This window comes from Coregonus clupeaformis, chromosome 33 (genome assembly GCF_020615455.1).
Source record: "Coregonus clupeaformis isolate EN_2021a chromosome 33, ASM2061545v1, whole genome shotgun sequence".
NCBI classification, from domain to species: Eukaryota; Metazoa; Chordata; class Actinopteri; order Salmoniformes; family Salmonidae; genus Coregonus; species Coregonus clupeaformis.
Window position 1 is genome coordinate 5,682,866 of NC_059224.1, and position 12,575 is coordinate 5,695,440.

Consider the following 12,575-nt stretch of genomic DNA (forward strand, 5'->3'; position numbering starts at 1 on the left):
TGCCAAGTTAAGGCAAGGGCTGTCTTGGTGAACTTTCACCTAGTTGAGTATTTTTTTGTAAAACTTTTTCGGAGGTACAATCCGTCATGGTGAAGCCTGTAGCTGTAATTTCTGATACGTTGACTTGGTGAAGCCTGTAGCTGTAATTTCTAATATGGTTGACTTGGTGAAGCCTGTAGCTGTAATTCTGATAAGAACACTCAAAGCCACAGAGCTTTGGGGTACAGGTAGTCATGTGAGGTAGTCATGTGAGAATACAAAGGCTAATAGCACCAGAGGCTAAACAGCATGGTATAATAGCCCTGGTGGCAAACATCAGCTAAAAGCATGATGGCAAGAAAGGCCTGATGGCTAAAAGGCAAATTCTTCTTCTGAGTCTCAAGATTATATAGTCATTCTGAATTGCACATACGTGCATCATTACAGATGTTGGTAGATTCATTAAATAGTACCCGCAAAACACCAGTCTCAACGTCAACAGTGAAGAGGCGACTCTGGGATGCCGACCTTCTAGGCAGAGTTGCAAAGAAAAAGCCAAAACTCAGACTGGCCAATAAAAAGAAAAGATTAAGATGGGCAGTCTGAGATATGGCTTTTTCTTTGCAACTCTGCATAGAAGGTCAGCATCCCGGAGTCGCCTCTTCACTGTTGACGTTGAGACTGGTGTTTTGCGGGTACTATTTAATGAAGCTGCCAGTTGAGGACCTGTGAGGCGCCTGTTTCTCAAACTAGACACTCTAATGTATTTGTCCTCTTGCTCAGTTGTGCACCGGGGCCTCCCACTCCTTTTTCTATTCTGGTTAGAGCCAGTTTGCGCTGTTCTGTGAAGGGAGTAGTACACAGCGTTGTACGAGATCTTCAGTTTCTTGGCAATTTCTCGCATGGAATAGCCTTCATTTCTCAGAACAAGTTTCAGACTGACGAGTTTCAGAAGAAAGTTATTTGTTTCTGGCCATTTTGAGCCTGTAATCGAACCCACAATTGCTGATGCTCCAGATACTCAACTAGTCTCAAGAAGGCCAGTTTTATTGCTTCTTTAATCAGCACAACAGTTTTTAGCTGTGCTAACATAATTGCAAAAGGGTTTTCTAATGATCAATTAGCCTTTTAAAATGATAAACTTGGATTAGCAAACACAATGTGCCATTGGAACACAGGACTGATGGATGCTGATAATGGGCCTCTGTACGCCTATGTAGATATTCCATTAAAAATCAGCCGTTTCCAGCTACAATAGCCATTTACAACATTAACAATGTCTACACTGTATTTCTGATCAATTTGATGTTATTTTAATGGACAAAAAAAATGATTTTCTTTCGAAAACAAGGACATTTCTAAGTGACCCCAAACTTTTGAATAGTAGTGTACTTTTAGAACATTTTAAGTTATGTGTAAGCAATTAAGCAGATTACTCATGATATGACATTCAGCTTGGGTTCTCCTCCGTTCTCATGCTGTGCCCCCTCCCCTATAGTAATAGAAAACAAATGGGTCATACACAAGCAATTCAAAATAGTGATAATATAATGTATAAAAAATATATATATTTGCAAATTATGTTCTAATTCGGTCCCTGTATGTCTGTCTAATTTACAGCAGATCTCATCTGACTCCACAGCCCTCCCAACCAAATGGGAATTGGCTACATTACATGAAAAAAAAAAGTTTGCAACGTGATTCTGATTTGAGTCTGACATGAGTCTTTTCTTTCCTCAGTCTCAGCACCATGACGACGAGAAGAGAGCCCTGAGCAGAGAGATCATCGTGCTCAACAACCACCTGATGGAGGCCAAGCTGACCATTGAAAAACTGCAAGAGGACAATGTAAGGGCTAATATGGGCTCTCACTATCAACACTCTATATGAGGTCAGATGTAGAGGTCATCAAAAGTGTAGTCCCAACCCTCAAAGTGTATTGTAGCGAACTTAGCATACAACACCTAGAGCGTCTTCGCCAAGAGGTTTCAAACTCTTTGTGTAATAGCAAAGGTGTTGGACTGACAGACCTGAGTTCAAGTCCCGGGTTCTGGCTCCTCTCCTAATTCAATGCTGTGTGTTCTTTAGATTAACTCTTTAAAGCATGTTTTCTTCTGACACAGTGTTACACATTCTGTCCTATAGGACCTGTACAGGAAAGACTGTAACCTAGCCACCCAGCTGCTCCAGTGCAACAAGTCCCATTATAGGACCCAGCTTTCTGAGGTGAGTCCATCAACAGTACTACCAATCAGACCAACTGGGTTCAAATTTACAATTAGCTTTCTATCAAATATTTTGAGCATTTGATTGTGCCCATCTAGATTGCCAGATAGGCAGTTTTTGTACTTCTGTTGCATATAAGCCTCAACATACTGCACTGGCTAAGCTAAAGATTATTTTAATTTTAATTTTATTTCACCTTTATTTAACCAGGTAAGCCAGTTGAGAACAAGTTCTCATTTACAACTGCGACCTGGCCAAGATAAAGCAAATAAGTGCGATAAAAACAACAACAACACAGAGTTACATATGGAATAAACAAAAACAAAACGTACAGTCAATAACGCAATAGAAAATCTATATACAGTGTGCGCAAATGTAGTAAGTTATGGAGGTAAGGCAATAAATAGGCCATAGTGCAAAATAATTACAATTTAGTATTAACACTGGAGTGATAGATGTGCAGAAGATGATGTGCAAATAGAGATACTGGGGTGCAAATGAGCAAAATAAATAACAATGTCAATAACAATAACAATATGGGGATGAGGTAGTTGGGTGGGCTAATTACAAATGGGTTGTGTACAGGTGCAGTGATCGGTAAGCTGCTCTGACAACTGATGCTTAAAGTTAGTGAGGGAGATAAGTGTCTCCAGCTTCAGAGATTTTTGCAGTTCGTTCCAGTCATTTGCAGCAGAGAACTGGAAGGAATGGCGGCCAAAGGAGGTGTTGGCTTTGGGGATGACCAGTGAGATATACCTGCTGGAGCGCATACTACGGGTGGGTGTTGCTATGGTGACCAATGAGCGAAGATAAGGCGGGGATTTGCCTAGCAGTGAATTATAGATGACCTGGAGCCAGTGGGTTTGGCGACGAATATGTAGTGAGGGCCAGCCAAAGAGAGCGTACAGGTCACAGTGGTGGGTAGTATATGGGGCTTTGGTGACAAAACGGATGGCACTGTGATAGACTACATCCAATTTGCTGAGTAGAGTGTTGGAGGCTATTTTGTAAATGACATCGCCAAAGTCAAGGATCAGTAGGATAGTCAGTTTTACGAGGGCATGTTTAGCAGCATGAGTGAAGGAGGCTTTGTTGCGAAATAGGAAGCCGATTCTAAATTTAACTTTGGATTGGAGATGCTTAATGTGAGTCTGGAAGGAGAGTTTACGGTCTAACCAGACACCTAGGTATTTGTAGTTGTCCACATATTCTAAGTCAGACCCACCGAGAGTAGTGGTTCTAGTCGGGCGGGCGGGTGTGAGCAGAGTTCGATTGAAGAGCATACATTTAGTTTTACTGGCGTTTAAGAGCAGGTGGAGGCCACGGAAGGAGTGTTTTATGGCATTGAAGCTCGTTTGGAGGTTTGTTAACACAGTGTCCAATAATGCTAAGATAAATTGATGGCCTTATGTCTTCCTCAACCCCAGACGTTGGATTGTGTTAGCGAAGCTACACAGGGAGGGAAATTGACTTGCCTTAAAATAAAATAAATAACCCTCTTCCTTTATCTAATCAGCTGAATCCCTCCTGACTTGAGGTATGGGCACGATGTGCAGGGCTGCAAATATTAGCACAAGTCTTGATCCGTTCACATCGATCAATGCAGGAGCCAGGATTACGGGCTAAAACCTGGGCTCTCGACCCGAGCTGATGCAGTTCCAAACAGTCTGAATCATAAGGTGATTACTCCACTGATGGATTGCTAATGAGAGAAAATGTTTGACAGTGATTAACAATGGAACGCTATAGCTACATTATGTGACAGGTGGGTGAGTAATTGATGGAATATAGCGAAGCACTAAGACACTAACCGCTAACTATATGAATAGGGAGATGGAGATTTGAGGGCGCCCAACAGTGCCCATGCTGCTTTTGTTGCCCAGCAGCAGAGGAACAAGTGAGTATTGATCAGTGCGTTAGTGCCAGGGCGGATTGGCAAGGCTTTCCGCTGTGTCAGCCCTGGTCCTCATGCATGGCAAGAGTAGATTTCAAAGCTGGCACGTTGCCTATACCGTTAAAAAATGCCTTACCACATTTGGCACCATGAGGCCTGAATGGAAATATCAATGCAAACACGATTTATCAGTTACGTAATAAACTAGTGCTGGGTCCCCTGCGGTGTGTGTGTGTTCATATGTGTGTGTGTGTGTGTGTGTGTACTATATCACAGGAGGTTGGTGGCACCTTAATTGGGGAGGACTGGCTCGTGGTAATGGCTGGAGCGGAATCAGTGGAATGGTATCAAATACATCAAACACATGGTTTCCATGTGTTTGACGCCATTCCATCTGCTCCGTTCCAGCCATTATTATGAGCCGCTATAGTCCTACTTATGTCCTCCAGCCTGTTTATTTGTGGGCTGGACAGTAATCAAAAGGTTATTGATGGAGTGTGGTGCAACATGGTGTTGGAGTATTGAAAACAGAGGATCCAATAACTCTGACCCCTATCTTTTTTAGATTTTTTTTATATTACTATAAAATATTTTTCTCTGAGCAATTGTGTTGGTATAAAATAATTTACATTCTCTTTTTTTTGTGCATAAAATATAGCTCAGTATTTGTATTATGTATTTTATACCGTCTTTATCAGGGGATCTAATAATTGTATGTGTTGACAACTAAATGGCTCATGGTAATTGGGTCTTTCAATCAAAAGTGAAAGTGTGATGCAACTTCCTTAGCCAATGCAGCTATAATTAACTACCTTCTCATTAATGATAGTTGACTAGATTTCTGTTGATAACATTCTGCAATTGGCTTAATTCTTGTTGCTATGGAGAGGTGGCGGCAACAGGTTTGGGAGTACATTTCAGTTTGCATCGAGAGTTGCCCAGAAGAGTAGAACCTGGGTACAAATATCAAACTAATGATCTCATGATGTACACTACCAGTCAAAAGTTTGGACACACCTACTCATTCAAGGGTTTTTCTTAATTTTTTTAGACATTTTTACATTGTAGAATAATAGTGAAGACATCAAAACTATGAAATAACACATATGGAATCATGTAATTACCAAAAAAGTGTTAAAAAAATAAAAATATATTTCAAATAGCCACTGTTTGCCTTGATGACAGCTTTGCACACTCTTGGCATTCTCTCAACCAGCTTCATGAGGTAGTCACCTGGAAGGCATTTCAATTAACAGGTGTCCCTTCTTAAAAGTTAATTTGTAGAATTTCTTTCCTTCTTAATGCGTTTGAGCCAATCAGTTGTGTTGTGACAAGGTAGGGGGTTATACATAAGATAGCCCAATTTGGTAAAAGACCAAGTCCATATTATTGCAAGAACAGCTCAAATAAGCAATGAGAAACGACAGTCCATCATTACTTTAAGAAATGAAGGTTAGTCAATACTGAAAATGTGTGCAGTCGCAAAAACCATCAATGGCTATGATGAAACTGGCTCTCATCAGGACCGCCACAGGAATGGAAGACCCAGAGTTACCTCTGCTGCAGAGGATAAGTTCATTAGAGTTACCAGCCTCAAAAATTGCAGCCCAAATAAATGCTTCACAGAGTTCAAGTAACAGACACATCTCAACATCAACTGTTCAGAGGGGACTGTGTGAATCAGGCCTTCATGGTCGAATTGCTGCAAAGAAACCACTACTAAAGGACACCAATAAGAAGAAGAGACCTGCTTGGGCCAAGAAACACGAGCAATGGACATTAGACTGGTGGAAATTTGTCCTTTGGTCTGGAGTCCAAATTTGAGATTTTTGGTTCCAACCGCCATGTCTTTGTGAGACGCGTTGTGGGTGAACGGATGATCTCTGCATGTGTAGTTCCCACTGTAAAGCATGGAGGAGGAGGTGTTGTGGTTGCTGGTGACACTGTCTGTGATTTATTTAGAATTCAAGGCACACTTAACCAGCAGCCAACAAGTGCTCAGCATATGTGGGAACTCCTTCAAGACTGTTGGAAAAGCATTCCAGGTGAAGCTGGTTGAGAGAATGCTAAGAGTGTGCAAAGCTGTCATCAAGGCAAAGGGTGGCTATTTGAAGAATCTCAAATATAAAATATATTTTGATTAGTTTAACACTTTTTTGGTTACTACATAGTTTTGATGTCTTCACTGTTATTCTACAATAAATAAATAAAATTTGACTGGTACTGTATGTATTGTTTAGCATCCATGTTTAACTACAGTTCCACCTTTTAACTTCAGGTTATAGTTTAAAGTTTAATTCCCGTCTGTTCTCCATATGGTGCCATTATCAATATGTTGTTACGAATGTGTTAAAATAATGTTTGTAGTTTCTATTTCTTCATTTAAAAAAATATTTCATGAACTTTGCACTAATCTCACCATCTGTCTCTTTATCACAATGTTCTATATATCTCTCTCTCTTTCTCAGTTGCCTGTTGAATTCCAGGAACGCGTGACCATGCACATGGATGGCTCACCTCTTTGCCACACCGCCTACGCCGACTCCGTCCCCGCCTCTGTTATCGCCAAGGTGCTAGAGAAGCCCGACGAGGCCTGCAGCGGCAGCCAAGCCTCCAGCTCGTCTAGCCCCCAGCCCCAGGACCAACGGTTCCTCCTGGACACCCTGGACAGAGACGAGCGCCTGGGCCTCCGAGCGGCATACAAGTCAGACCTCTACAGCAGCGACACAGCCCTGTACTGCCCGGTCGATCAGAACCGCGAGCGCAGGCCAAGCATGGACGTCCACAGCCAGAGGAAGCTGCTCTACGGCCCCCAGAACTCCATGGACAGTAACCCAGAGGAGGGTCCGTTGTTGGGGCTGAGGTCTGGCTTCTCCCAGGAGTGCTTTGCTAAGTTCCCCACCTCTCTGGGCCCTACCTCAGGGAGCTCCTACTCCAGCTTCAGCGGAGGGGGCTCAGACGACAACAAAGGCAATGGCCCCCCCAGCAGCACAGCCTCCACTCCCCACCACCACTCCCTCTACATGGACTGGAGGGATGGGGGAGACTATGAGAGGAAGAGCAACTCCTCCTGGGAGAGGGACAGTCCCAGCGGGGGCGGCTTCGCCAAGGTCCATGCCGTCTTCCAGCAGGCTGGCGAGCATGGTGGAGCACACCACCAGAACGGCAGCTCGCCCGTCTACAGTCGCACCATGTCCTCGTGCTTCAGCGAGCCCTACGAACCCCTCCCGCCCTCCTCCTCGCCAAGTGTTGCCTACGGAGACAGCCGCCGCGGCAGCACGCTGGCGCCAGAGGAGGAGGAGCTGATTGGCCGCTGGAGGCAGCTGAGCGCGGAGGACATAAACTCCCACTCATACTGCTCGCCCGGCCGGGCCTCGCCCTACAGCTTCTCTGAGCAGCACTTCTCAGTTCAGCCCACCAAGATCCGACTTGGACCCCTCTACAGCAGCTTCCAGGAGGGGGCCGACTACTACCAGGGAGTGGTAGGACCCATCATGGACCCCTCGGTGTGCTTCTCCACGCCCAGCCCCGAGTGCAGCCCTGTGGGGGGCCTCCGTCAGTCCCATCAGTCCCACACCCAGCAGGCCCAGCAGACCCATCTCTACCGGGCCAAGGAGGACAGCCAGGAGACGGAGCACAGCCTCTACCACTCAGGGAGCCCCAAGGACAGGGAGGGCAGCTTTGACGTGGAGGGGGCCGCGGGAGGAGGTGGAGGAGCGGGGCAGGCCAAGGAGTACGTGGACATCAGCCCCAACAGCTCCAATGAGTCCCTAAACCAGAGGTCCCTGGAGATGGCTGCCGAGCTGCAGCAGCTCTACCAGTCCGAGATGCAGCCCCCTTCGCCCCCCCAGGGCAGTCCACCACCGCCCCCGCCACCACCTTGTTCCCCTCCACCGCATTACCACAATTTTGGCACATTGGGACTTTCCAGAAAGGACAGTCTCACCAAAGCCCAGCTGTATGGAACACTTCTGAACTGAGAGAAGAAGGGATTATCGTCCTCTGACTTACTGTTCTCTCTCTTTCTCCATCTCTTTCCCTGGTGGGATGTGAGGTGAGAAGTCTTGGTCCAGCAAAACACATTGATTAGTGTGAGGTTAGCCAGTCATTCAGTTGAAGGACATCCATTTTGAAAGGACAGTTGTAAGATACAGGACAGTAATTAAGCATGAATTTATCAGATTGTTGCCACAGCTGTGAAAAACGGACAAACTAGTGGTTCGCATCACTATAATGAATGCATAAGTTTGTCTGGGTCAGGTGAATTGACAATTCATTACTGTGCCAAATTAGTGGGGACTATAGGAAAATCCTTTGCTACATTTGGTACATAAAATAGTCTTTGGAGGTACCAGAGACCACAGTTGTTCCATGTGCTGTACACAAAGCACAGTGAGCTTGTAGACAAAGGAAGTATTGAAAGTAACTGTTGAAGTATATATTCCTTTTTTAAATTACAACTACAGAAATGTAATAGAAATTACTACAGTTCAATCAGGTGTGGGCAGCAACACATTGTAAAGATGTCTGGTTAAGAGCATCTGCCAATCAAAGAGAGATTATTGGTGTTCTATTCAATCTGTAAAGATTCTGCGATAGAAATGTAAAGTTAATTTCCGATTGAAACGACATATGCAGCGTTTACCGCGAATGCAGCCTCCGTTAAAGCGGGAACGTTGCCTTTAAATTTCAATCACGCTTTAAAGCTGAACTTCTGTGATGTGGATTGAATAGTCCGTAGAATGTTGAAGATTCAGAGGAATATCTAAACTACACGTATAGATTTGTGTATTGTCAATCACAGGCTGAAAAGTGTGCTGCATTTATGCAGAATAAAATATGTATGACCAATGGGGTATCCTGGGTAAATGTTGCAGTACTATACAGTAAAGGGCCTGGTGAATGGGTTAAAGTTGCAGTACTATACAGTAAAGGGCTTGGTGAATGGGTTAAAGTTGCAGTACTATACAGTAAAGGGCTTGGTGAATGGGTTAAAGTTGCAGTACTATACAGTAAAGGGCCTGGTGAATGGGTTAAAGTTGCAGTACTATACAGTAAAGGGCTTGGTGAATGGGTTAAAGTTGCAGTACGATACAGTAAAGGGCCTGGTGAATGGGTTAAAGTTGCAGTACTAGGTGTTTTTACAAAAAATACAGATGCCCCTAGGCTGAACCCATTTGAGTGCAGCTCAGTCCACTCGTTCAGTTTTTGCTTTGACAGGATTTTAAAATATCCTGAGCACTTAAAGAGACCATTCGATGTAGGTATTATTTTGTTACCAATGGACTTCTTTTGAGATGTAAACATTTGTCCTACCCGTCAATGTTATTTTTTTTCTCTATAACCCTTGGAGAAGTTTTCCTGTCCCTTTCTACATCAGATTCTCATTCCCATACCCCCATCAAGCAACCGCATGCCTGTTACTATCACACCATGATGCATGTTTCTATATTTCTGTTGTGTTTCGTTTAACCTAATAAAGCACAAACTACGCATTTAAATGCTCCAAGGCTGCCTCAACTATTTTAGTGTTGGTGTGTGTGAAAAAAAAGAAGATGTAATTTAGCTAAAAAGATCCCAGATACAATGACACTGTAATGGTTTTAAACGCATTCAAATCAAACTGTGTGTGTGCGCACATTCACACGTGTAGAGAAATTATCTTTGGATTGTCGACTATTTTGTTCGACTATCTAATTCAAGGCATTAGCCATACCTCCGCATTGACATTCAAAACACACTCCCCCACCTCTCACTCACTCACTCTAGAGCGAAAAGGGAATTACTTGAGCGATAACATCTATCCAGAGGAAGGAGCCACCACAGCATCAACATAATCTGACTGAATCTGAATCTCATTGTCAACTTTATTGTTCCCGTCCATCCTGTCACAGCAGTAGGCAACGAATTTACACTTCAAACACCTCATGAGAGGAAAACTGGATTAGGTAACGCAACACAACCAGTCCCCTATTCCTTTTTCCCACTGCCAAGTGAATGCTGCAGTATGCATGATCTTAGCTGCCTTCACAATTATATACAGCTGCTGAACTAGATACCTGTTCGCTTTTCAAACAACTCCGGGGATATTTCTATAGCACTATAACCAATCATTTTAGCACTCGGTAAAAGCAAATATGACAGTCCAGCTCCCCTTTGATAATCGCTACTGGGAATTAGCTCCCCTCCACTTTGACTGTGTGAACTTGTGATCCAGTGAACACTGGTGAACACAGTACAGTAGATAGAATAGTAGGTTCCTATGGGAACTGGTATACTTAGTTACACATTCATGGAAGACTGCACTTCTCAGTTTCACAGGCACATTGCTCACAGTATTAGCACTCTGCATGCACACATCCAATCACACTCACACTCCATCCACACCTCATTTGCACTTCACACAATTACACGTCCACGCACACGCACACACACCCACGCACACGCACACGCACACACACACAGAGGTTCATTAAAAACAGTGGAAACTTTACCCACTGACCCCAGTTCCAATGAAACCCCAAACAGTCTCAATCAATCATCCCCCAATTCACTTGATTCCCAGGGCAAGTCTCTCATATGGTCTCTATGCGAGAGTCTGGATCCCAGGTCTCTTAGTGAGTTTTAATCCCCACCATGGTCTCACTCAGGTCCCACAGTCTCTTGGCCGCCTGATCGTCCGTCGCCTTGGGCATCAGCTCCTCCTCCTCGCAGTTAGCGAAGCACTTCCCCACCACGCCCTCCACGTCGGGCGAACACGCCAGGTAGAGTGGCGTCTGAGCGCCCTCCAGTGGGCTCTTGAAGAAGGCCAGCGAGGCCAGGTGGAAGAGAGGTTTGGCCAGGAAGGGGATGTGGATGTGCCTGCCCAGCCTGGTCCTCACGATGCCTGGGGTGAGGGCGTTGACCGTTACCCCGGTGACGCCCTCCTCCTCCAGGCGCCGGGCCAGCTCGTGGGTGAAGAGCAGATTAGCCAGCTTGCTCTGGCTGTAGCAGAAGGCTTTGTTGTAGCTTATCTCACTGTAGTGGCAATAGAAGTAGAAAATATAATTATCCCTCAAGGGGAGAATCATCCATAGAAACACAACAGACATTACACAAGGGTTGTGTTCATTAGGCCCAAACGGAGGAAAACTGACCGAAACAGGGAAGGACTAACTTGAACTATTGTCCAATAATAAACAATAGTTGTTTTGTTTTTTAGTGCAAACCATTTTGCTACAGTCTGCACTAATGAATAGGATCCAGGTAAAAACACAATATACACAACATAACATGAACCAACCGCACCTGTTGAGGTCATCGAACTTGATGCTGCCATACTTGTAGAGCTTAGAGGAAACCACCACGATGCGGCTGGGGGAGGAGCGCTTGAGGAGGTCCAGGAGGAGGTGGGTGAGGAGGAAGTGACCCAGGTGGTTGACCCCCAGCTGCATCTCAAAACCCTCCTTTGTCTTTGTGTAGGGACACTGGTAGATGCCTGCATTGTTGATGAGCACGTTGACTTGTTGTTCTTCCTAACAGGGGCAGACAGAGGAAGACAAGCATGTATGAGACACACATAATGTACCATTAGTGGAGGGGTTTTGCTTAGTGGTGGCTGGATGACTGTGTCATGTTGGTCTCTATATCTCAATTTATCATGTGTAAGAAACTACAATCAATGCAAGTGATTTCAAGTGAAGGAATTTTAATAAGAAAGACCTTGTCTCTAAATGTAATCCCTTTAAAACTGAATTGATGTTGATAGCTTTTGTAAACAAACGCAAACTGACTGTGCACATGTGACTGTTTCAGCACGTTGGACAGCTCACTATGGCTTTTTGAAAGGTAATCTTCATTACAAAACATCACAGCCATTGTATGATGGTCATGGAATGAACGAGACGATACCCTCCAATAGCTCAAACAACAGAATATTCCACTGCATCAGTCTTTTATCTTCGCGGATCCGACATTTACACAATTTTGCCTAATATACAATAGTTATTTAGCCTAGACTGACCCCAATAAAGTTCAGCAAAATGCACATTTACCTTCAGGATCTCCTCGCAAAAGCTCCTCACAGACTGAAGCGAGGCGAGGTCCAGGTGTTTGATCACCACCTCTCCGTGCTCTGGCCCTGCTTGCTTCTTGATCTCCTGCGCTGCTTCCTCCGCCATCTGCTGGTCCCGACAGGCCATGATCACCCGGGCCTGGAGTTTGAGCAGCTCCCCGGCCACGGCCTTCCCTATGCCGCTGTTAGCCCCGGTCACAATTACCGTCTTTCCCCGCATCATATCGGCCGGGTACCGTAGCAACTCGACTGCTTTCTTACGGGGGAACATTCGGCGAACAATTAGCAGTATTCCACCGCCGACAACAGCAGCCACAATAATCGCAGCTGACATTAAAGCGATGACTTTTATGTTTCACTTAAAATATTTATGTAACACAGTGAGCGAGGAAAAGAACAACAACATCCACAAGGCTTTGCAGA

General features: G+C 44.7%; 2 protein-coding genes across 4 annotated transcripts in view; one reads left to right on the forward strand and one right to left on the reverse strand.

Annotated features, from left to right (window-relative positions):
* LOC121548551 (brain-enriched guanylate kinase-associated protein) overlaps nt 1–9,600 on the forward strand; it is a 36,523-nt gene extending 26,923 nt beyond the window's left edge. For all 3 annotated transcript variants that reach the window (XM_045210133.1, XM_045210131.1, XM_045210132.1), the window contains 3 exons: nt 1,720–1,827; nt 2,125–2,205; nt 6,568–9,600. In XM_045210133.1, coding sequence (XP_045066068.1) covers nt 1,720–1,827; nt 2,125–2,205; nt 6,568–8,079 — 1,701 coding nt within the window. In that variant the 3' untranslated portion in view covers nt 8,080–9,600. The remainder of the gene's footprint in view (nt 1–1,719; nt 1,828–2,124; nt 2,206–6,567) is intronic.
* A 360-nt stretch (nt 9,601–9,960) lies between these two features.
* On the reverse strand, nt 9,961–12,575 carry LOC121549214 (retinol dehydrogenase 14). Its single transcript, XM_041861065.2, has 3 exons — nt 12,133–12,575; nt 11,387–11,613; nt 9,961–11,116 (listed from the first exon to the last, which is right to left on the reverse strand). The coding sequence occupies exons 1-3, from the start codon at nt 12,484–12,486 to the stop codon at nt 10,714–10,716; spliced, it is 984 nt and encodes a 327-aa protein (XP_041716999.2). The 5' UTR covers nt 12,487–12,575; the 3' UTR covers nt 9,961–10,713.

What these genes read in the sequence shown, in the direction of transcription:
- LOC121549214 (XM_041861065.2), bottom strand. Translation starts at nt 12,486, where the DNA reads ATGTCAGCTGCGATTATTGTGGCTGCTGTTGTCGGCGGTGGAATACTG. An exon ending in TTTGCGAGGAGATCCTGAAG is followed by an intron (nt 11,614 to 12,132) that starts GTAAATGTGCAT and finishes TGCCCCTGTTAG; the next exon opens with GAAGAACAACAAGTCAACGT. An exon ending in AAGTTCGATGACCTCAACAG is followed by an intron (nt 11,117 to 11,386) that starts GTGCGGTTGGTT and finishes TTGCCACTACAG; the next exon opens with TGAGATAAGCTACAACAAAG.